Source organism: Platalea leucorodia (genome assembly GCF_965183815.1).
Source record: "Platalea leucorodia genome assembly, chromosome: 9".
NCBI lineage: Eukaryota > Metazoa > Chordata > Aves > Pelecaniformes > Threskiornithidae > Platalea > Platalea leucorodia.
The window spans coordinates 51,384,751-51,408,497 of NC_138831.1; the positions used below are offsets into that span (position 1 = coordinate 51,384,751).

Genomic DNA, 23,747 nt, shown 5'->3' on the forward strand with positions numbered 1-23,747 from the left:
CTCCGGTCTCGCAGGCGCTGCTGGCCCCGGGCGTTAGTCAAACTTCTCACACCAAATTATTCTAGCGGCTCATACAGCACGATAGCGAGGGTTTGGGGACACTTGTGGATTACGAACACATTGAACAGCTCGTTCCATCTTCCCGAGCACGCTGGGATGCTCGGGCTCGCCTGCAGCTCCGTCCCCAGGCCGCAACGCTCGAGCGGTCGGTCCGGAGACCCTCGGGGCGGCCGCTCTGGGGCTGTGTGCTCGGGGAGCCGCTGCTGCAGCCCGCCGCTGCTGCAGCCCGCCGCTGCTGCAGCCCGCCGCTGCCGGGACGGGGCGCGGAGGGCGAAGGAAGAGCTCGGCTGGACTCTGGCTTCCCTAGCCGTTATTGCATCTCTCACCCCTGTGTTTCTTCCAGTGCCTCACTTCACTTTCGTGAAAAGTAAATTTTTTATGAACCATTTATACTTTTCTTTCTTTTCTCCCATGAGCTTTTTGCTGCATTCAGTTGCTGGAAGAGAAGCAAGCTTCTCGGCAGGAACGTTGCCAAGAAAACCGGAGGTGCCTGGTTTTCTGGTTGTGAGTAGCGCACACGGACTTTTCTTTTTGTTGTTTGTTTTATTTCATTTTTCATCGGCTGTGTGTGCAATAGCATTGACCACAAAGTGCAGGGCTTCTTCCCGCAGGGTCGGGAAGAGGACGCTGCTTCAGAAGGGAGATTCCCATGGGACCTTGCACGTCCCCGTCCCTTCCCCGGCCAGGGCCCTGGCTCTGCCCTCGGCTCGGGGCTGCCTGCTGCCCGGCGTCCCGAGGGGCTTTCACAGCACCCCTGGGCCTCGCTGCGGTTCCAGCGGTGCAAATGAGAGGGTGCCGCTCAGCACAGCCGCTCTGATCACTGTTCTTTTTCCACAAGCGGCTTCTGAGTTTCGCACAGTCTGACCCAGCTTTGCTGAGTCGGAGGGTGCTGAGCCAGAGCTGGCAGTTCTGGGATCCCGCGGGAATACGGGGCTCGGGTCCAAGGAGCGGTTACCAGTTTGCACTGGTACCAGAGCTACTCTGCAGCCAGGGTAACTCCCAGGTGCAAATGCAGGAGTTCAGGTACAGCATTACCTGACTCCAGGCTGGTGGCATCTAACGCTGCTCTGCAGATCAGAGGATGCCTGCTGTCGGTCGCTGAGGCTTCGGTTGCTCCTCGTTTGAGTTTGGAAGTGCAGCGATCCCGTTTGCAGAAGCAAAACCAGGCGCCTCTGCCGTTCGCTGGGTCGTGCAGCCATTGCAAGCGAAGCTGTCGCTAAAGCATTTTGAGTTCCTGTGTGCTACAAGCAGCATGACTTGCATGAAAACTCTCTCATGTGCCGCAAGTAGGGCTTACTTTCTGACAAGGCAATATTCATCATCAGATGATTACTATGAACATGTTTATTAGCCTCTAAATAATATATGCCAGAATTAGTTGCACCAAGAATCTTTTGCATGCTAATGGAAGAAGAGTGCCAATTTAAACAAGAGCGCACATGGAGCCACTCCAAGCTTGCATGAATGAAAAAAGTGACTTTGAGTTATAGGAAAAAGCAATTTGGGTTTATGGAGAGAGGTTTTCAGTGCCTCTAAATTATAGACTTATAAATTCTAAATTTAATTCATAAAAGTTATACGGTCCACTAAGTAGCAAAATGTAAGGTGATGTGTCATCAGTCACTGGGACTTAATGTACGGCTCGCTGGAGCAAGCCCTCGCCGAGGGCTGAGGAACGCTTTGTGGTCCTCGCGAAGGCGCTGCGGCAGGACCCGGGCTGCCGCCAGCGCGGATCTCGTCCCTCCGGGTCGCGGTTAGCGGACGGGGACGTGCTGCCTTGACTGGTGTCGGGATGGGTGGAGGGAATGGCGCTTCTGGTGACGAAAGAAATCACAAACTCCAAGCGATGCTGGGGCTCTAGGTAACGCTGCGGGTGTTCAGGGGAAGCATGGAAAAACTACTTCTTGCCTTAAATGAGACAGGGTAGTAGATTCTTCACAAAAGTCAGTGCCTCAGGCTTTGCAGAGCACAATCTTTTTTTGTTATCCCCAAACACTCGCGTTCAGGTTTCCCGTTGCCCCGTTGACGCTGAGATGCTGTGGAGCACTTGCAGAGGCGGGTGGCTGCAGCGGCGCCAGGCCCTGCGATGGCCACGGCGGGGGCAGCCCCAGCTCCACCTGCTTTTGGTGGCGGCTTTGCGTGAGAAAAGGCTGTGGCTCCAGGGTCCCCGGGATAAATCTCCAGTGAGCCCGAGGACCAGCAGAAAGCCAAACCAGCTTCCTGGGAACATCCCATGGGCCGAGCATTTTCTGTTATGGTCCGAACTCCTCCACTGCCATGTTTGCATCATTCTGATGCAAAACTGCCCCTCCAGCGAGCCGGGCAGACCAACTGGCACGTTAGTGTCCAGCCTTTACCCTGCTCGGACGCCCTGCCCTGCTGGGAGGGGACAGAAAGGATTGCTGCTGTGGGCATTGCCCTGGCCAAGGCTTGCTCCTGCCCGCCAGCCCCTCTGCGACCTGGGGAGGACAGCGCGGGTCTCCCTGCCCCGTGGTGCCCAGGGCCGAGCCTCCTTCATGCTCCAGCTGTGAGTAACCTGTCCTCATTCTTTAATTTTCTATATTAAATAGTGTCCTTCTCCCCGCTGCCCCAGGAGCGGGAAGGGATGCACCTAAAGCTGGTTTTGGGAAGATGCACGGGTAAAACCAAAGATTTCCCGGAGAGCGGTTCCCTGCTTTTCAAATGAGCTGCCGAGTGACTGGGAAAGCGGAGTCTGGAATTGCTCCTGCTTCAGCTCGCCAGGACCTGCGGGGCTGAGGCTTCGTTCGGTTCTGATCCGGCGCTTCCCGATGAGCCTGGACCGGCCGTCGGTGTGCTGGTCTTCCCGGCAGATTCCGGTAATGGCTTCACGCATGGACCCACTCGAGTCCTGTGCGGCTGCCCCAGGGATGCTGCGGAGGAGCTGGTGCTTTCGTTGGGCGCTGCTGCAGTGTGCAGCCTGTGCTGCCGTCGGCCGTTGAGCCCAGCAGAGCCGGGTGGGATCCATCGAGTCCCGAAAGGCGCTTGCCCACCCTGTTCCCAGCAGAAGCACCATGCAGGCATCGGGCGAGTGCGTGCCAGAGCAGGGCGCCCAGCTTTGGGGTGACCCAGCTGAATCCTCCATCCTTTTAAGGGAGCATGTCCAGATTGTGCTAAAAATAAGTAAAAGTAACAATGGAGTTTTCATTTAAAAATTAAATACAGCTCCGAGAGTCGGAGATGTCACAGGGGACACGGGCTGCCATCGCTCAGTATTAGCTTCCCTTGCATGTATTACCAACGCGGGGCTTTGGCAGAGAGAACCATTCCCTGCTCTCGGTTTCCTTCGCAGAAGCGAGGCTGCTTGAGAGCTGAGGCACGGCTTCTTCCGAAAAATTCACCGCTACCTCTTGACATCGGTCTTTAAAGCTGGCTGTGAAATAGGCCCAGCCAGAAATACAGCCCCTTGTTGTGGGGTCGTCGGGCGAGGCGATGCGGGGGTCCTGGTGCCAGGGTCCCGCTGCGGGGGGGTGGGGGGGGTGTCACCCCGTCCTTTCCTCGCACGGCCCTGGGTGCCGGGCAGCCTTGCTGGCACCGCGCTGCTCACCTTGCCTGCTTTCCCACAGCCCACCTGCAAACCGCAAGCGACTGCAGTGCTTGTTAGGATTATTTTAAAAAGATTTTTTTTTTTACCTTTAATTTTTAAAAATCCTCTGTATTTAATCCATGATAAATATTTGAATGGTGTGAAACTCTCAATTATGGCAGAAACTCGTGTCGTGCTTGTTCTTTACTGTGACTCACTGAAGAATATTTTGCTGCGAGAACAGCAAACAGATGGCCCTGTTGCCGGCACCGAGGCAGCAGGATTGGAGCCTGAGCGGGAGCCGTGTCTCACGGACCTGCTCGGGTTTATTCTGTTTGGTGTAAAACGCCGTAGCCCTGTGCCCGCTGCTCGGGGTCTTGTGTGCGCCGATGCTGACAGCCCTCTGCTCCTGGGGCAGGACTTCTGCCCCGCTGCCTCCATTCCTGCTTTTTCAGGGAGCTAGAGCGTGTGGGCACAAGGGAGCTGCTGTCCTGGGAGAGACGGGGCTCGGCAGCGGGGTGCCTTTCGCCCAGCCGGGCTCTCTCCCAGGCCCCCAGGATCAGCGCCGGGGAGGACGGGGGCCGGCTGTGCAGCATCGGTCCCGCCAGGGTCTGCCACCGCCTCGGCGGTGCAGAGGGTGGGAGGACGAGCTGCCCGGGCCGGGAGGGACAGCGTTGCTTTGAGCGTTGCTTTGCTGTTCTCCGCTCTGTTTCCAGCAAGGTCCTGCTCCTTGCTGAGAAAACGCCAGGGCTGGCGGGATTGTGCCTGGAGAGCTGCGGTGCGGGCGTCGGTACGGGGCTTTGTAAGGTTAGGGGAAAGCACAGAGTGAGCGCTCCAAAGCGCTTGGGAGCGCAGAGCTGTCGGGAAAGTTTCCTCATCAAACAAGGAGATAAAACCTCAGCAGATGCAGCGGTGAGGAATGGATGGGGTTACAGCCCCCTCGGCTTACTTGCTGGGAGGCTGGCAGGTTCTGGGGGGATAAGTCCCTGGCTATTAAAGGATTTAAAAATGTGCTAAACTGCTGTCCCACAGCGGACTCTTTCCTGAATGGGGACTTAAGCAGAAACATCAGTGGCTCAAATTCAGTGATGGAGAGCCGTGGAGGGCCTTTCACACGCACTAGTATGCCAAAGGTTTTAAAAACCTGCTTGCGGATTAAAACAAGGAATCGATAATCTGGAGTTTAAGGCTCTGAGAGTCACTTCATTAGGAACTTTCCTTCTCAGAAGCTTTATAAACTTCTGGAGCAAACTCCCCAGATAAGTCTTGAAGACAGAAATTACTGTGTCAGCTAGGAAGAAGGATTACAGATAACAGGGAATTAATACTGAAATGCATGTGCTATAAATATAACAGGATTACATTCGAGGGTTATGTAAAACCCCTTTTCCTTACGCTGAGCCTCCTCTGGTGGGCACGGTAACCGTGGGCGCCGGTGGGCCACAGCGGGTGGGAGTTGGGGCACTGTTCTGCGTTTCCCTCTTGGCTTCTTGCTCTCGGCTGCTATTTGCTCAGCAGGCGACGCTGCTTCTGTTACCGCCTGTGCTGAAAGGGCTTTTTGTGTGCATTTCATGGAGACCTGTTCATTTGGCACGTGCCAAAATGCCCGGTGGCACGGGGCAGGGCGGGCTTGCTCGGATCTGGGCAGCAGCACATCCCCAGCACCTTGCCGCTGGGGGCCGGTGCTCCTCGGGGTCCATGTGTCCCTGTTCCATGTCCTCCCTGGCCTTTTATCCTCCTTTTCCCCCATGCTGGGGCTGCCTTTGGAAGCCATCCATAGTGTGCCCCCAAGAAAAATTGTTCCCCCCTCGCCCCTCCATCCCTTCCCGCTCGCTGCAGCGGGGTCGGCATCGCTGCGGTAGCCGGGCACTGGCTCGGGGCTCAGGGGTTTGGCTGGAAACGTGCCCGTGCTCGCCCCTCTCCTTCCTGCTGCGCCTCCTGCTCATCCCCCTCTGGGTCTTCTCAGAAACCAAGGGCCTGTTCCTGGGAACGTCCCTCGGCACTCTCCTGAAGTCCTGGCTTCACCGATGGCTCCAAGAGCATCTTGCCAGAGGCTTTTTGTGACACTGAGGCTCCTTGGTGTTGTGAAGTCATTTCTGGAAACAGGGTGTAGGCTCCTGCCATGGCACACTCGAGCACAGCAGCCTTTTGCTGAGCTCTCGCTGCCGGCCGGCTTCTCCCTGTGTTTCAGTCGGAGGTGTCGTGGGCAGGGTGGGTGACCCCGCTCCCCTCCTCGCCGTGGCAGGGTCCGGCGCCGTGCAGCCCGGCCAAATGTGTCCCAGGTGGGCGCCCGGTGCCCTGCTTACACAGAGCAAGTGCATCAGCTGGTGCAATAGCAGCAAAATAGCCAATAAGAATAATAAATCAAAATAATGAATAATAATAATAATGCTTTCTGTGGCCGTGGAGCAGGGGATGGGGGGAGCTGTGGGGACAGGCAGGACTGCAGGAGCTGCAGGAGGACGGTCTCTGCACCTGCGTGGGAGCAGCGGACGGCGCGGGGGCTGCAGGGTGCCCTGCCCTCCTGCCCCGTCGGGGAGCCTGCGTCCCGCTCGGGGACACCCGGCCGCCATGGGTGGGGGACCCTCCGGGCCGGGGCTGCTGCTGGCCCTCGGCAGCCCCTGCTGGGGGGCCCTGGGGAGAGAGGGGGCATTGCAACCCCCTTAGAGGGTGCGAGCTTGAGCGCTCTGCTCCAGGCATAGGCACAGATTTCCGAGCTGCTCGTTGCCTGTCTGGAAATGAATGTTCTCAGGCATATTTTTGCCCATTTCCTCCTCGCACCGCAGCTCGGATGAGGCACTGGCTTACTTTGAGAGAGCTGTCAGTTAGGAGGACTTTGCCCTGCCTGCAAAGCGAACATTAACTTTGTCCAAGGGATGATAAATCCCAGGCTCATACAGTACAATGCCGAATTTTGAAAATGAAGCATTTAAACCACAATATTGCAATCAAATTGCTAGCGAAAAATCTCTTCATGTTGGCAGTGGAGCTGGTAGGTCTTTGATCTCTCCCAGCTCAGATGTTGCTGCCAAAGAGACTTAAGCTTAAACTTCACTTTGTAAAATAGACTTTTTTGACAGTTTCCTTTAAAAAATAATCTTCTCCTAAGCTCAGGAAGCAGGAGGAATGGCCAGCCCCACAATGAGATTTCCAAACCAAATAGCACAGAAAGGAGCCGCTTTCAACTGCTGCCGTTTCTTCTGTAAATCCTGTGCTTGATCCGCAGAGCGGCTGTGGGGCGATTCACCGGTTCAGCTCCAGAACCAAACGTTGCGGTGGGGCTGGGGGCCCGGTGGGGTCGGGTCGGGGCTGGCGGTGGCCGGTGCTGCTCCGGGTGAGCAGCGTTGTCCCGCAGCCCTGGGGCTGGTTGGGCTCCCTCGTCCCGCAGGCTCGGGGTGCCGCCGCTCGCCAGGCTCCCGGCCGTGCCCTGGCAGGAGAGCCGGGATGCGGGTGGCACCCCGCAAACGGCTGCACCGGAGCCGGCTGGTGTGGGAGCTCAGCCCAGTGGGTTGCAAAGCCCTGGTGCCCCTCTTCAGCCCTGCTCCTGCTTCTCCCCAGTCCTTTTTGGCCACATCCATGGAGCAGCTCCAGCCCTGCCCAGGCACTGGGGCTGTGAGCTCGGTTGCACGGGCTGCTCGGGGCCCTGAACCCCCTTTCTGCCGGAGCTGCAGAGCTGGGCGCAGCGGAGGAGAGCTGCCCACCAGTTTGCATGGAAGGAAATGCAAAGTTATTACACGGGAGGGAATAAGGAATCTGTTATTATGCAGTTTGGAGCAATCTCAGATGACTCTCTGGGGTGGCGGATTGGGCTGAGGTGCAGCAGAGCCGTCATCGCCACTCCCCAGCTTTTCCCAGCCCGCACCGAGCAGCTTTGAACTTGTCCGTGCCTCTGGGCACCCGACCTGCTCCTCTGCCCCTGCGTACGGGGCGATGCGGGATGCCTCGCAGCTTCTGCTGACGTATCTTCCTTTTCCCCTGGCAGGAGGTAGGAGGCCCTCAGCCCCCCCAGCGCCTCCATTTCGCTCCCAGCCCCCCTGCAGCCCTGGCCATGGGAATTGCTTCCCGGGAGCTTCCCCACCACGCAAGGCGTGCATCATGCCCGCTTGAATAACGCAAACAATCCTCTGCTTTTTCTTTCGATCTGGAGTGAGTGCACTTCCAGCATCTCCCCGTGATCACAGCTGGTGCTCGTGTCCTTGCAAAGCCTTGGCTGTGGAGTGAACACGGTGGTTGGGGGGATCAGCTGCTCTCCGCAGCCCCTCCTGCTTTGCTGGGCTCCCCCCGCCATCGTCCCCTCCCCGGGCTCCCGGCTGGGGCAGGACCTTCGTGAGGAGCCCTGCGAAGTGTGAGCCGGTCTGGGTGGGCACGGGGTCAGAAGCTGTTTCTTAGCTCAGAGCGGAGTTTTGCAGAGCGAGCACACTGCAGGAGAGGGGAAGAACCTGCCTGCCGGGGGTTTCCGAGACGTCCCGTGCCGTGAGACTGCTGGGCGCAGCGATGCTCGAGCGAGTATGTGGTACCCAACCCTCGCCTTCCCCTTGCAAGGATCACAGTTAAGGATGGCTGATGGAGGATTTTCAGCAGACGCATCTGCTCTCTCCGCCACACAGCAGCCCCATTGTGCCGTCCCCACGGCGCGGGGCCATCGGCAGGACCCGGCTGGCTGTCGGCAGGCTGCGGGAAGGGGCTGGGCTGGCTCTGCGCTGGTGAAGGGGCTGGTTGTGCTCAGCCTCATCATGCAAACTGGCCTCGCTGGCCTGGCGTGGTCCCGGAGGTGGCAGGTTTGGGTGGCAGTGGTGCTGGGGCTGGTGCAGGAAGCTCACACTTTTATATGGCTTCGGGCTTGGTGCCGCGTGATATCTGATTAAGAAGCTGGAGCGAAACAAAACCATCATGGCATGTGATAAATGGTTTAAAAAATGGCTGTGCTACTGGTCTCCACAAGCAAGACTTTAGGACAGACGTGGGTCTCATCCTGCAATGCAAAGCCAAGCCTTGCCGCAAGTTCATGGCTCCGGAGCTTGGCTGGAGCGCACGGATGTGATGTTGGAGAGCTGCTGTGCTCGGTGGGACGGGGAACGCTCCTGCCTAAAGGGAGGCACACCATTCATTTTCAGATGAGCTGCTATTTTTAAATAGCTCCTTTTTTTTCTTTTTTTTTTTTTTTTATTTTAGCTGTGGATGACCCTAATTTTGGCTGAGGAGCTTAGAAAAGCTAAGAATGCAAGGTTAGTTTAATCTTCTTAAAGTTTAAAAATCATCTGGGATTCTTCTGTTTGGTAGTGCTGGAGGCGCTTATCTCCCTGTAGAAACCTTGTTTCTGTTTTGCAGCACATCATGCACGACTTTCACAGTAAGGGGTGGCAGGCTTCAGCGCTCTGCACTTTTCATCTTCAGAAACTTCAGAGATGCTGATGCTCGGCATGGCAAGGCGCTCGGGGGCTCCTCTGCACCGCGCCGGGGAGGGCAGGCACGCCGCGGGGCTGGCACGTCCGTGCTGCCGTGCCGCAGCTCCAGGGCCAGCTGGGTCCCCGCTGGAGCTTGTTGAGCTCTGTTGAGAAGCAAACCCTGCAGTCCCTGGCGCAGGGAGGTTCCCGTCACCAAGCCGTGGGATGGGTGCGTTCGCCGCTGGAAAAGCCCGGCAGGATCTCCCTGCCGCCGGCACAGCGCCGTCTTTCTGTCCCCCTGTAAAAAGGGATCATAAAACTCCCTGGCAGAGCTCGTTCCCGAGGCCACTGAAGAACCCGTCTCCTCCCCGAGCAGAGCACAGTAAATCTCTGTATGAAGCTGTTGCTGACATGTTAATGCTCCTCGGGTACCTCGTAAAGATGCTGCGGGCTGGATGGCTCTGAAGTGCTTTGTAGAGGAGCGGCGTGGGTAGCGATGGATTCCCGGAGCCAGCACCGCTCCTCTCGCCCGTGGCAGCGTCCCCCTCCGCAGGGTTTGGCCCTCAGCCAGCTCCTCTCCTCCGCGGGAAAGAGCCCCCGGTTTGGCCGGGGCGGCAGGAGGGGAGCGCGCCCAGGCAGCCGCCGTGCCCTGGCCGGCATGTGAGTTGGAATACTGGGATGTGGTCAGGGCTCCAGGGATCCTGTCGAAACGGGGAGTGCTGTGAGATCTGGTCCCAGCAGGATCAGGCACGAGGGCCCCCAAGGGCATCGCCCCGCGCTGCCCCGCAGCGCTGAAACCGCTCGGGTTTCTCTCGTGCGCTGGGGTGCTGCACGGCGCGGCTGCAGGGACCGTCACAGAAAAATTCCGGTCTGTAGATTTTCTGCCTGCCTGTGCCATAACGCAGCCCTCTGCGAGCAGTGGCACGTCTTCATCTCGTTTAACACGAGACTAGGCAAAATTAGGGACTATTATGAATCAGAACAATTCAGCGTGGTGCGTCACGAGTGACTGGCAATCCGCGCTATCCTCCGCGGCTCTGCGCTGGCGGCAGCAGCCAGCAGCGCGGCGTCGGCCACGCGGGCTCCTGGCACAGCCGCTGCCGCTGCGCTGCCCCTGCAAACCGGCCTCCACCGGGATCCCTCCTGATCGTCCTGCTCAGTCGAAATTAATAATGTAATGCACCATCCTTCGGTGCCCAGGGGTGTCTGGGACACGATGCTATGCTTAGCTGCAGTTCCTCAAGTTTTTAAACGTAGGAGAAGTCTAAGACAGAAAGAAGGCATTAGCAGCTGTTAGTACTCGGCAGCAAATAACTTTGTGCGGTGCGGGTCAGCTTAGGGTGCGGCGTTCCCGGTGTGCGCAGCGGGGATTGCTCGTGGTGCAGCTGGCAGTAGTCTCTCAGACTGCTCTGCCCTGAAAGGCTGACCTCGAAAACCCGCAAACCTTGAGACAGATGTAAGTTTTACTTCATAAGAACATGTAAAGATCAAAACATGGAATATTTAAGCTGATATTATGCAATAGACAGCTCTTTTAAGTTGTCATTTGTAAAGACAGTTCAGATAATTTCCTGAAAGACATACTCGTGATGATTAATTTAGAATATGTTTAATTCAAGTTAGAGAGATCAAGGAGAAAGCATTTCCCCCTGTAACGCCGTTTGCGTTTTCACACTTTCACTACATTCCATGGGACTGGGGGGATGCCTGATTTGTCCTTTGTTGAGATTTCTCTGTGTCAAAACTGCAGAGGAAAGCACTCTGCAGGCGTTCGTGCTGATTTGGGCCACGGGCAGGGAAAGGGAGAGGAGCCTGTCGCGAATCCCTGCAAAACCGCCTTTGGGAGGTGAGGAGGGGCGCGATGCTGGGGCTGGCGGGATCACCCTCTCTAGCTAGAAAGGGTCACGCTTTTGCAGCTTCCCCTGGCGTTTTGCATGGCCGTTGCCTGTGTGAAAGCTCAATTCTCAGGAGCAGGGCAGAGCCGCGGCTGCTGGGTGCCTGCCTGCGGCGGGGCAGGCCCTGGGCACGGCGGCCAGATGTGCCTCGCACCGCTGGCAGCAGCCAGCGCCCGTGTCGGCACAGCTGCTTCGGGTAAAACAGCCCTTCAGGTCTAATTTGGAATAATTTACGAGCACGTCTTTATTTATGCCGCTACAATTTCTGTTATATGGGCAGTTGTTTTAACCTCTGTGGCTGTGTCAAATGTCCCTTTAGTTCAGTGCGCAAAGTAATCTTTTCCAGGGGAAGAAAATACAATCAGTATTTATTACTATTTCCTGTGTAATGCAGGAGGAGGTGCAGTCTTTGTAACGCACACGACAGCTGATCTGGGAAGGGTATTTCGTGCCTGATAGGCGAGCAAGGCTCGGGTGTTTGTTCTGCTGCTCACACGGTGTTGTGCCGGGTTAACGGTTGGACCCGATGATCTTAAAGCTCTTTTCCAACCTAAGCAATTCTATGATTCTGTGATTCTATGATTCTGCTGCAGTTTCTCTCTTCTCAAGCTCCGTGTTGCTGCTTCAGCCGTCATTGAAAAAATGCGTATTATTTAATGAAAGCAGAATAACTTGCTCTAACTCAGGAAAAGCGATTTGGATTCTGGCAGGTTTCGTTAGTCCTTTCCATTTTGTGCCCTTGTGCCTGAGCCGGGCGCACAGCCTGTACCAGGCGGTGGTTGTGTTTGACAGTGATGGATGATACACGCGGAGACTCGATTAGCCTATTAATAAAGCACAATCTAGGCCACGGTTTTCCGAGTTCGGCACCTAAATCGGTATTCAGACTCATAAATGAGCGGCCTCATTTCCTGAGCAGCTGCCGGCGGTGCCGGTGACCACCGCGTGCTGGCGAGCCGCCGGCAGCTCCCCGCTCAGCCGAGCCCCAGGCGCTTTGCTCCGCGTCCGCGGGCGCCGCTGCGGCAGGGCGAGGGGCGCGGGCTGAAGGGACCTGGCTTGGGGGGGGAAGGGGTGGGCACCGCAGCCCGGCACCGTCCGCATCTGCGTTCCCAGCGGGAGCAGCAGCTGACGGGGACCTGCCGATTCCCGGCTGCGTTAAGTGAGTGTCTCTGCACAAGGGAGCTCGGGAGGGCTGCGGGGTGAGGCGGGCATTCACCCCGCCGGGGCTGGGCTCCCTGGGGACTTTGCCAGCCCAAGGAGTCACCTTTGGCTCGGGCTGGAGCTGAGCAGTTGCCCTCAAACTCCGGGTTTCTGGTCCTCAAGCCGTGCAAAAGGGGACATGGCTGGTGCGGGCGCCCATCCTGCATGGCCGCAGTGCATCGAAGCCTCGCGGGGCCGGTGCCCAGCCTGCGGCTTTGCCAGCGGGTCCCTGGCCCACGGCCGTGGCTGCGGGGCTGCAACCAACGCAGGGCGGGCCACCCAGCACCACGAACCCAGCCCGGTGAGGGTCCAGCAGGCAGGGCAGGCTGCGGCTGGGGGCCCCTGAAATACGACTTTCGATATCTGAGTATGGAAATGGGAATCTTTCATTTTTCCCAATGCTGGGTGCATGTGGCCATCATAGCAAGGGTAAGTGGGGGCTTTGCTGTTTGGCCTGGGAGGAGGAGGGGGGATGCAGGAGAGGAGAGCAGGCAGAGACGATACCTGAAATTTCAGCTCTGCGCTGTCAGAGCGTTGTTCGTGTTGGCTGGCAGGACTTGCTGCCTGCGGGGAGCTCTGTTTGTTTATGGTCTCAGCATCTCCCAAGGACTGGGATGGGTTTTGGCAGGGCTGCTGCCTGCTCAGCTCCAGCCCATCTCCCCAGCCGTGCTGCAGCTGCAAAACACTTCAGCTGCCTCCGTGCAAGCTCTCATGGCACCGCTCTCAACGCTCTCCTGCTACTTCACCTTCTTTCTGCCCAGAACAGCTATCTCAGGTCTCCGTTTCCACAGCAAGGAGAGTTGCTTAAAAACTGAGTAATAAATTGGGGAAGAGCGTGAGTCAGCGGGGCTGAGCCGGGCTGGGATTCACTGCGGTGCCCAGCCAGCAGCCGTCCCCAGCTGCAGGCTCTGCAAGCCGGCTTTTGGCTGCTCCGCTGGATTTTAACAGCAGGGTCCAAAAGCCCAGCACCGTTTTACTTTGGCAGGGGCCAGGCGAGCTTCGGCGAGCCTTTTACTGCCAGGCTGCAAGGTCGGGCCCCCCCAGGCGAGCGCCAGGGCGGCGTGCTGTGCCGTGCCAGCGTGCTGTGCCGTGCCAGCGGCAGCAGCCTGGCCGGCACAAGGACACTTGTCCTCTCAGGTGCCAGCCAACCTCATGGCCCTGTGAACAGCACCTGGAGTCCTCGGCTACACTGGGGTGGTGGGTGTCCGGCGTCCCCCCGACGAGCTGCAGTCCTGCAGCAGGATGCTGACCCACGGCTGCTGCCTGGGCACCATGAGCAGCAGGACTGGGGCTGGACTGGGGCCGGTTCTGGGCTGCAGCCCCGCGGGTGTCGCAGGTGCCCTCAGGACAATGTAATGAGCCGGCAGCCGTGGCCGGGGCTACCTTTGAGCCCTGGCTTTCGATGGCACCTGCTGCTGTGGCTGTGGGAGGTGGTATCGTATGCAGCGGCTTCTCCAATGCTCCTCCTCGCATCCTCTGCGATCCCTCCCGGGGGATTTGCTTGCAGGAAAGCAAAACCTTGCTGTTACCCCCGGCATAGTGAGAGCAAAGCCGCAGACCCGTTTATTGGCCCAGAGAGGTTTTACAAACCACAGAACAGAGGAGCTTCGCGTCCTGCGGCCGCAGCCGCCGGCGTGGCTGGAGCAGAGCTGAGCAGCACCCGCTGCGGCTGCGCTGCTGCTCTTGCGGGGAGCGCCTGGCTGCTGAAACTTCACCTCAAAGCAGTCTCGTCTGCCTAGACAAAGCTTTTCTAGAGTCGGTTTTCTCTTGCGTGTGCATGCAGCTCGCAGGGACCCAGGTACAAGGCCAATGGGGAGGTTTAATCTGCAGAGATGTGATGCTTTTGAGAGCGGTGAACATGCCCGTGCCCCTCAGCCTGGGGAGAGATGTCTGAATGCCCCCAAGGACTCAGGCTACGGCTCGGTGTCTTTTAACGCCACGTGTTTTACAGTGCATCAGTCGCTGCATAAAAAGCCGCCCTTGACTGCATCCCAAACAGATCCTGTTGAACACATTTGCCACAGGAGGCTTTTTAAGACTTGACTTAAGCTTGGCTGATGCCCGAGCGAGTCCCGCCCCATTCTGCGAGCGAGGCGTGAAGGAGCGGGGAGCCGGGGCTTGCTGCCAGGCTGTGCACATCAGCCCATGCCTGGGGTGGCTTGAGACAGCTCCGGCGGGGTGGGATGCCTGAGGCTGCAGGGATGAACCTCGGAGGCAGCCGACGGATCCTCTCCATTGCCGCTGGGTATTTTGGCGAGACCGCCATGCCGATGGCATGAGCACATAGCCGGGCTCCGAGAGCTGCAGGTGCCGGAGTGAGGGGAGGGCTGGGGTGCGACCAGGATTTCCAAAGGAGGCTTCACGTCGGCGATTGCTTCGAGGCTATCATCTTCAGGGAGCAGCAGGGCCCGGCGAGCACCCACTGCCCCTCGACTGAGCTTTGCTGGGCAGCACCCAGGCCTTCCCTCTGCCGCTCCCCCTGGCGCAGGGGCTGTCTGTCCTTCTTCCTTCTGTTTGGGCTGCAGCTGGGGCGGGGGCTACACGCCCCGCGTCCCCCCAGCCCTCTCCTCCGTGCTGCACCGCCGATTCTCCTGCTGACTGCTGTGTGCGACTGCCCAAAACGCTCCATCAGCCCCTTGCGTTGCCGCTGGCCGGGCGCCAGCGCTGCAGCAGCCGGGAGAGCAGGACGGGCTCTCCCCGCGCCTCCGCCTGCAAAGGCAGAGTTTGCACCCCGGGAGCCGGGATGGGCCCTGCTCCGGCGGCCACCTTGCGTCACCTTGTTGCTGCCCTGGTGCCCGCCAGGCTCCGGCACTGGCGCCGAGGCCAAGTCATTTTAGCAGCTGCATGATTGCAGCCTCAACTTCATGATTCTCTAAACGAAGCACTATTTATTTAAAATGCAGAGACATCTGTCATACCTAGCCAAGCCCCAGGAACGGGTTAATGCCAGACCTGCGGTGTTCTCTGATTGCACGGCCTGTGTTTGCTGAGTGATTATTTGATCAGATAATGCACGTGTTAAATGTATTTGTCGGGAAACAGGAACCTGTGTTATCTGAAGGAGGCAGCATCGGCTGTCAGGAGCAGCCTTTGATCAGGGGAGATGCTGCGCTGTAAAGCAGGTCCCCCATCGGCTGCAGCGCAGCCATGCCCGGGCCCGTCTGCAAACCCCGGAGCGCGGCGGAGGGCAGGCAGCAGGCAGGGCAGGCAGGCTGCGGGGCCGGATCCTGCCAGTGCGTCCCCGGCACCCCGGGCCCCTGCTGCAAAGGGGCAGAGGCAGCAGGGTCCAAACGATTTTACCTCTTCTCCCTCCCTGGCCCCAGGTGAGGGGGTTTCCCCGGGCAGCAGCACCTGGTTTAAGCTTTTCAGAAATAAATAAAATACTGGTTTCGATCCCAAACCTGACACTGAGAGGACCCCGCTCTCAGCAAGCGCTGAGCCTCAGGGGGTGAGACCACCGCGGAGGTATGGCTCTGCTTGGCACGGAGCCGCTGCCCCCGGGACGGGTCCTGCGGGCAGCTCCGCTGGGCAGAGGTTCATGAGGTATTGGGGTGCATCTGGGTTCTTGTCCACGAGCAAAATGTTATAGTGGTCCATTATAAATTGGATGGAACATTTTGGAGTCGTTACATCGCTGTCATTGACGGGGTTCGCTATACAGCATTGCACAGCTGTGCACTTGATGTGGATAAGTCCCATTGCTGATAAATCAGCTCTCGTGTGGGGGCTCTACGGCCCTTTCGGGGTGCGATTCTGGAGAGCAAAGGAACTGTTGAACCAGAGGATCCCCGGTGTAACTCCTCCTTCTTCTTGGCTTACTGATGCCAAACCTTTGGTGGGTAGGAAAAGCATTTCTGGATAAAGTGGTGGTGATCTTTTTGACAGAGGGGACGCACAGCCCACCTCCAGCAGTGCCCCCCCGGCTGGATGAGCGGGGTCCCCGGGAGCTGCCCGCAGCCCTGCTGCAGTCCTGGGGGCCGTGCGCGGGCGGCACCGGGGCCCCGGGGCCCTCGGCTCGCTCGTGTGCCGCGTTTCCACGCCAAATGCAGGAAGGACCACGTGTCCTGGGCCAGCGCCGCCGTGGAGCAGCTCACAGCACTCAAATTCAGCATATGCTTCAGTCTTTGCGATGCTGGAAATTCGATTTTTAATAATTTTGAGATGTATCAGGTTTTATATCTATAATACTTTAAAATTCCCCGTTAATGTTCAGTCGAGCGCTGTCTGTAAGTTATACTGGCACACAGGGCCTTATGAAGCTGTAATTCTCATTGCCCAGATGCTCCCGCTCTCTCGAGTGGGGGTCCGGCAGCGCCGGCTGCTCCTGGAGAAAATATAAACCTGCGGAGTCCCCTGCCTCAGCCCGCAGCCGCGCTGGGCCCGGGGACAAGGAAGGGGGAAGGCTTTTTCCTAAAAGCTCAATAGCAGAAAAGGGCACGGAAGAAACATGGTAAAAACAGGCAGGTCAGCACTGGCCTCGCGCCGCAGGGCCAGGGCAGGGAAAGTCTGCTTAACAGAGCCGGGAGAGAGCAACAGCAACGAGGCGACGGGGAGCTGTGCCATGCCTACGGCGAGGGAGTCCGACAGGGATCGCAACAGCGGCAAAGCTGCCGCCTTGCTGATCTCAGCGCCTGAAAACACGGGCCAGCAAACAGACCCCAAAATTCCCAGCTTCCCCGTCTAACGCCTCACTACGACTCGAGCTGCAGGGCGATTCCCAGACTCTGACCTTGGTCACGGTTTTCTTTATGCTTTTAAAATACCCTGGGTGTTCCGTGGCGTTCGGGCTGCGTTTGGGGCGGTTGCTGTTCTGCTGACCCGCTCTCGCCCCGCTCTCGCCGCGTGCTCCATCCAGGCAGCTTCGCCTCCGCAGCGCTGCCCAGAGCCGCCTGGACACAGATGTGTTGTCCAAGCAAATGTGGTTTTTGGCCGATGCTGCGGTCTCCTGCCAAGCCCCGGGCAGCCTCAGCCCCCTGCCTGGGCACAAGCCGCAGGTCTCTGGACGGGGATGGGGATGGGGACCGGTGTGCTACGGGGTCCTGCTGCCGGCTGCTCTTGGGCTGCCCCTCGGGTGGGATGGGAGATGGTTTCTGAGCTGAAAACACCGCTGGTGAAGCACCTGGGAAGTTGGTGGCATCTGCACCGTCCTTGATGTCACCTTGCAAGTTTCAGACCCTTCACCCGCCCGTCGTGCCCCAGCTCCGTTGCTCCGCTGCCATTGTCCTGCCGCTTTGTAAATGAGTTTCTTTGTCTTGCAGAGAGATGCCAAGGGCCAGTACCTGTTCGACCTTCTCTGCCACCACCTGAACCTGCTGGAGAAGGACTACTTCGGCATTCGGTTTGTGGACCCCGACAAGCAAAGGGTGAGAGCCCTCCCTGCCCGGGCTGGCTGTTGGGGTTTCTTGCGGCTCGGTGGTCTCAGACCTGTCCTTGCTGCTGCAGCTGCGAACCAGAGCCTGAGGCAAATGGCTGCGATAAATTCGGTTTAGGCAGTGATGAGGGGCTCTGTCCCAGCGGTTCTCCCCCGCCCTGCTGCTGGGTGCCCTGACGGGTCATTGCTTTGCCCATGGGAAGGGCATCTACTCATGGCCCCCTGAGCACCCTGGGGAGACCCCCGGCCCCTTCCCACCGCTTCTGCCAGAGCCAGGGCTGAGTCTCACGCTGCAGCCCCGGGGCGGGGGGGCCAGGGCGCACCCAGGCTCCGGCAGCAGCAGCCTCGGTGTCCCGGCCCCGCTGACGCATCCTCAGCATCCGTCGGGATGTGCGAGCCGGGGGGGCTCGCACAGCTCTCGGGTCCCCGCGCGAGTGGTGAAAGCATCTCGTGTTTGCCAAGTGAGAGGATTTGATGCTATCGCAAAGGCAAAGGGGGAGATCTCCTGACACTGGGTTTGCAGGACTATTTCTAGAGCAGAGCCGTGTTTTAACACCGAGATTAGGCCATGCGACAACTTTGTACTGAGAATCCAAACACTTGCGCGTGTTGCCTCGGGCAATGAAGAGTGAGACAAGACATGGGAGTGCGTGGAGCTGAGAGCCCCCGCGGCAGGACCTGGTCCGACCTGGCAGTGCAGCTCCCAGCACGGAGCCGTGCAGAGCCCCGCCGCGTCCCCGGGCAGCTGCAGCAGGTCCGGGCGGCGGGTGGCACAGCAGGGCCAGAGCCCCGCGGGGGGGTCCCCTGTGCCATGGTGCCGACGAGCTGGATTTCCACGCAGCCGTTGTGTGAGTGGGTCCTGCCACTTCTTCAGGGTTAGCCGTCCCCGCTCCTTTTAGAACGCGTGCAGAGTGCAAGCTCGGCGCAAACATACATTGACTCGCCGCTTGCCGTTAGAGCGCTTGAGGTGTGTGAATGGGAAGCGCTGCGAAGGCACTCACAGGCGTAGCTATTAATAATAATCTTGTGTTGCGCTTCCCGCTGATCAATATGAGCCACCGTAACGGTTCCTGCTCCCAAGGCAGCTTCTGCGGCGGCTGTTACAGGGAGCAGCCGCTGCTGAGCAAGGAGCTGGGCCCCGCGTCGCTGCCGGCAGCCGCGGAGCTGCTCCCTCCCTGCTGCCTGCAGTGGGACAGGGTCCGTCTGAGCCCCTCGCTCCCCCCTTTCCCCTTCCAGGGCACCCACTGACACTCACATGGCTTATCTGCCCGGTGCCGTAGCCTCCTCTTCCTCACCCTTCCCACCTTGCTAAGTTGGAGCTGTCAGGGAGCGTGAGATGCTGCTGCCTCTCATGGGGTCTTCGGACCATCACCCTCCCACGTCACCTGTGCCCCCCAACTTGTGTTTTCTGGGCTCTCTCCCTCCCAACTTCTCCAGCCTCCTCCCAGATCTGCCTCCTGGCCGTCGTCGTCACGCTGATGCACGCCCTGATGGGTGGATTTGCAGCGGCTGTGGAGCAGTGGCTCTTCAGTACTGGAGAGGCATTTTTCTTGCGTGATGCTGGCGGATCGTTAACTGCCGCTCCATTTGTGTTGGCTCTTAGTTTCCCTGCTTTTTGGTGAATCACCTCTTTAAACGCATGTAGAAATAAAACCCTGTGCATTATGCATTATTATGCATCATCTCTATGGGCTTGGTCGGTGGAGAGCGAGCTCCACACGGTGCTCAGGAAAACCCCTCGGCACAGTCACCCTGGAGGAGGTGTGCTGGGGTTTTTTCTCGGAGCATCTTCTCTTGCAGCAAACGAGCGGGCAGATGGAGAACGCAGGGTCCGTGTCTTGTCCCAGCTGGTGCAAGGAGAGGACGTTTCTCTGCTGTTGCGTGTGGTGGTGTCAGCGTCCAGGGCCGGATCCTGCCCGGTGCTTCTCCTGCGCTCCGGCTGCAAAGCCCAAAGCCAGCGGGCAGCGGCTGCCAGCAGCAGCGAGGGAGCCCCCTGGGGAGAGGGGCGCGGAGGCAGAGCTGGCACGCTCGGTGGTGCCGAGGACGCTCCTTTTACTGGTGCTTTGCTGCTCCTGGGAATAAGCCGATTCAGTTGAGGCCACGAGGGTTGAGGCAAGAGCCATCGCTCAGCTTTGAGCAGCATCCCAGGACGGGGCTGCTCGGGGCGGGGAGACCCCTCCGCGTGGGAGCCGGCCCCAGCCCTGCAGCTCACAGACGCTGTGGCTGTCAAAGACCTGCCCGGGTTTAGCATTTCCTCGCTGAAAGTGCTGCATTGAAGCCTGTGATGAACTAAGCTGTCGCTTCAGTCCGTTATTTCTGATGCACAAATCAATATTGCTTATTGACGGTGGACTCGGCCACGTGCCTGACGGCAGCCTGGGCTGGGGATGGGCCGGGGGGGGCACAGCGCGCGGGGCCGACTCTGCTCCTGCCCGGGGCTGGGCTGGGAGCCGCAGCGCTCGTGTGATGTGGGAGAGGCGGCTGCTGCAGCCCGCGGCGTGCTCCAGGCACGGCTGCGGCTCCTGCCGGGAGGGCACGTGGCCGTCATTGAAAACCTCTTCATTTTTAAGCGTGGCCGTGAGGAGCCTGTGCACTGCCCTGGGGCTGCTACAGGTGGGATGCATCTGTTGAGAGCACAGGGCCACAGACATCAGAGATGCTGAAAAGTGAGGAAAACGAGAGAAAAAAATCCTGCCTCCTTGCCTGTGGTTTCCTGGCACTCGTTGGGTCTGGGTCAGAGGATGCTGAGGCCGGCACTCAAACCATTTCAGCCCAGTCCGAAAGACAACGATGCTTCTTCCCAGTGTGGTGGGGACCGTCGTGACCTGGAGGTTCCCTTGGTCCTGCGGTGGGTTCCTGGGACCGGGGCAGGCGTTTCCCGCAGGAGCCCTCCGTGGTGTTCCTTCCCCATCCCCAGCGCTGCTGTCGGAGCACCAGGACCACTCGCTGCCAGCAGCCATCGGATCCCACGGGGCTGCCCCTCGCCCCCGGGCTCCCCAAAGCCTCATGCCCGAGGGGCTGTGTCTGCACAGTCCTGGGGGTTACCGAGGCGAGGGACCAGAGCCCCGGCTCGCCGGGCATGCCGTGGCCCCCTCGACCCCTGCCGCTGGTTTTTGCAGTGCTGCCAGCAGCACATCTGCGTCAGTGCCAAGCGCACCCCAGAAACGCCCGAGTGAAACCCAGACCAGTTTGTGCAGCCGCGTGGAGCCACTGCTCACTGGTTTTGTCTCAGTGTTGGACATTATATTTGGAGTTTCCTACGGCAATCCCAGATTTCAGTGATATATCTTTGTAGGTCTGTTATCCTTTGTGCTAACTAGCGTTTGCCTTAATTGTAGTCCCTTTGCTTTGGTGTTTTGGGGTTCCCTCTTCCCAACACACAAGCATCTGAAGCTGCTTCTTGACTGACAACGCTTTGTTTCCTAAATGTGCCTGCTCAAACGATGTCAAATCAAAGCAGCAGCTATTCCGCGGCTTTGCTGCAGGCAGAGCTTGATGGTTTCTTTTTGATGGCACAGAAGTGTAATTTCAGAAATACGGGCTTGAACTGAACCTTCCCGGTGTCACGCTATAATTATAGATCCCGGTTCCTGGTGGGGTTGGGCTGGGTGATTTCAGCCGGTCGTTGCAGCCAGCGCCGCAGAGCGATCGCCCTCCCCGGCAGAACTGCACTGCTGCGTGCTCCTGCCTGCCGGCACTGCGGCGGCACGGACGGCCACGGACCCCGGGAGCAGGACGCCGGGCAGGGCCCAGGGCAGCCCCACATTCCCCGGAGCCACCAGCCTGCGGGGAGGTGGGTTTGTACTTTTTACATGCAGGACCTTGATTTAGGTTTTAAAAATCAGATTTCAAAGTGACCAGTCCGTGCACTTCTTCGACGCCATCCAGTGCACACGTGCAACCACGCGGCACCAGTGAAGGGTGATTTTAACAACTGGGGACCAGGTGCCTCGGCACAAAAACCTTCACTGCCGTGCTGTGATTGCTTACTCAGCTGGCTGGCGAGCAGAGCACCGGGAGTGGGGTGAAGGATGCCTTTGCCCTGTAACTTGGCCACGTTGTTGGCACTGATCGAAAACCGCGCTTGACCCTGGGGACAGCGTGCCTTGCTGGGCAAGGGAAAATCCTGCCGGCGAGCCCCTGCTCTGCTCAGTGCCTCTCCTGGGGCTGGCAGAGGGTCCTTGCTGGGCGCTGAGCAAGCACAGCCGCTCACCCCGGCACAGCGGAGCCCGGCTGTGCCACTGCGTCGGCCCGATGGGGCTGCCAAGAGGGGGTGCGGAGGACCTCGCTTTCCCCGAGGCCGTGCAGAGAAGGGGACATCAGATGGGGGACGCTGGGGCTCGGGTCCTGCTCGGGCTCTCCCTCGGCTGCCGGCCGGGCAGGGGCTGCACCCCCCTCCCACCTCTGCCGGGCAGCTCACGGACTCCACCACAGCATAGGCGTTTATTTCAAGTAGCGGGGTTTGTTTGTTTGTTTAATTTTGCCCTGAAGAGTTAATGTTATTAAGTGAAAGTGTTTGTTGCTGAGTTGCTTAATTACTTTCTTTTTCCTTTCAGCATTGGCTGGAATTCACCAAGTCGGTTGTGAAGCAGATGAGGGGTGCGTATCGCTGCGAGCAGATGTCCTGGACAGTGGTGCACGCTCCCTTTGTTTGAGATGTATTTCCATTTTCTCCAGTCCTTCCCCTCTGGGGTTAATTCCCAGCACATCTCCCAGAAAAAGGGCCTTTTTGGTTATCCACGAAGCTCCTGTGCTGGGTCAAAAGTGGGATCGTTCTCTGCCAGTCCCACTGCCGTCACAGCTGGCCATGCGCCCCGGCACGCTGGCACGGGGCACTGGCCCTGCCGGAGACCGGGCCAGAAACAGTGGGGATGAGCGAAGGGGGATTCGCCAGCGCCGGGCCCGCCTGGCCAGCGGGGAGCGCGGTGGGCAGACGGTGCTGCGGGCGCTTCCCCACGGCTTTACCGGGGACGTCTGCTCCCCCCATGGCCACCGCAGCGGGGAACGGCCCCATGCCCGTCTGCTCCCTCCTTACCAAGGGCAGCTGGGCGTGTTTGGGGGTCACGGGGAGGGCAGGGGAGACCCCCGGCAATATCTGACCATCTCCTCGAGCGGGCTTATTCAGGAGAACGAAGGGGACAAACCCTGTCACTTGGTGACTGCCGTATCGCTCTTCTCCCTGCAGCCCAGCCTCCCTTCACCATGTGCTTCCGCGTGAAGTTTTATCCCACGGACCCCGCTGCTCTGAAGGAGGAGATCACCAGGTAAGAGCCCGGCACACAGGCACCGGCCAGCCCCGCACCAGCCGGCACCGGGCAGCGAGGGCTCGGCCAAGGCAGCAGCACACCCTGCCGAGCTTCGTTTTGTGGTCAAGGGAGAGCAACAGCCATTCAGACTTCCAGACAAAGCTGAACGTTTCTGGGCTGTCACAAGTGTGGGGAAGCAGTGTGGCAATCCCCGCCCGTGCTGTGCTAGCGTGTGGAGCCGCCGTGCCTGGCGGGGAGCACGAGCTGCGGCTGTAAACCCGCTGACTTGGTCTTTGGCTGCGGTCGGTTACAAAAACCACGTTCCCGGGACAAAGCGCTCCGAGTGCAGCACTGCTCACCGTAACGTCCATCGCAGCTTCGGTCCCATCCTGCCAGTGCAGAGCGGTTCCTGGGCTGCACCAGCCATGTGGCCTTCCCTGCAGCTCCCCAGAAATCTCTCCCTCCAGCTGGAAGCCCCGGTCCCGGTCAGCGCAGGAAGGTGGGTTCAAGCAGGAGCAGCAGTTCACCTGTGAGAGTCCGATTTCTGCTCCTGCTGTTGCTCTGGCGGCTCGGCAGTCAGCTGTGAGTGCCCCTGCCTGAGCACATCCTTCGCTCAGGGTGTCATTACGTGTGCTTGGTCTGTCAGGAAGGGTTTGAGTGTCCCCAGTTCCCTTGGCGTCCCCTGGAAGTAATTAGCCACATCCCTTTTACATAAGGGGCATGAATGCTCTGGGAGAAATGGGTGATAAACTGCGATGCAGAGACTTGACAGCGCTTCTCTTGAGTTTCTATCTTTAGGGGCTCTTCATGCCGCTCTTCCTGCCAGGAGGAAGGACGTGAAGAGCACTAGCGGAGAAATCGCAGCAGCTTTGGAAAACAAGCTGTGACTGTGGATCTCCGGGGCGCGACAGCCCAGGCTCCCCCCGCCTGCCGTGGCGTGGAGGGTCGGGTCTGCCTGAGGCAGCCGGGCTGGCGCCTTTGCGAAAGGTTTCTGCATTTTTCCCCTGGAACCTTTTGCCATTATTGCTGCAAAATAATTCTTAGTTG

General features: G+C 58.9%; 1 protein-coding gene across 3 annotated transcripts in view; it reads left to right on the forward strand.

The window, feature by feature from the left end:
• The window catches only part of FRMD5 (FERM domain containing 5), a gene marked incomplete at both ends in the record, with an annotated part of 113,155 nt that overhangs the window by 67,300 nt on the left and 22,108 nt on the right, over window positions 1–23,747 (forward strand). Inside the window, 3 exons of one of the 3 annotated variants that reach the window (XM_082321510.1) lie at window positions 17,342–17,446; window positions 21,968–22,053; window positions 22,640–22,718. In XM_082321510.1, the coding sequence (XP_082177636.1) occupies window positions 17,342–17,446; window positions 21,968–22,053; window positions 22,640–22,718 (270 nt within the window). The remainder of the gene's footprint in view (window positions 1–17,341; window positions 17,447–21,967; window positions 22,054–22,639; window positions 22,719–23,747) is intronic. The other 2 variants (XM_082321511.1, XM_082321512.1) reach the window with 2 other exon arrangements.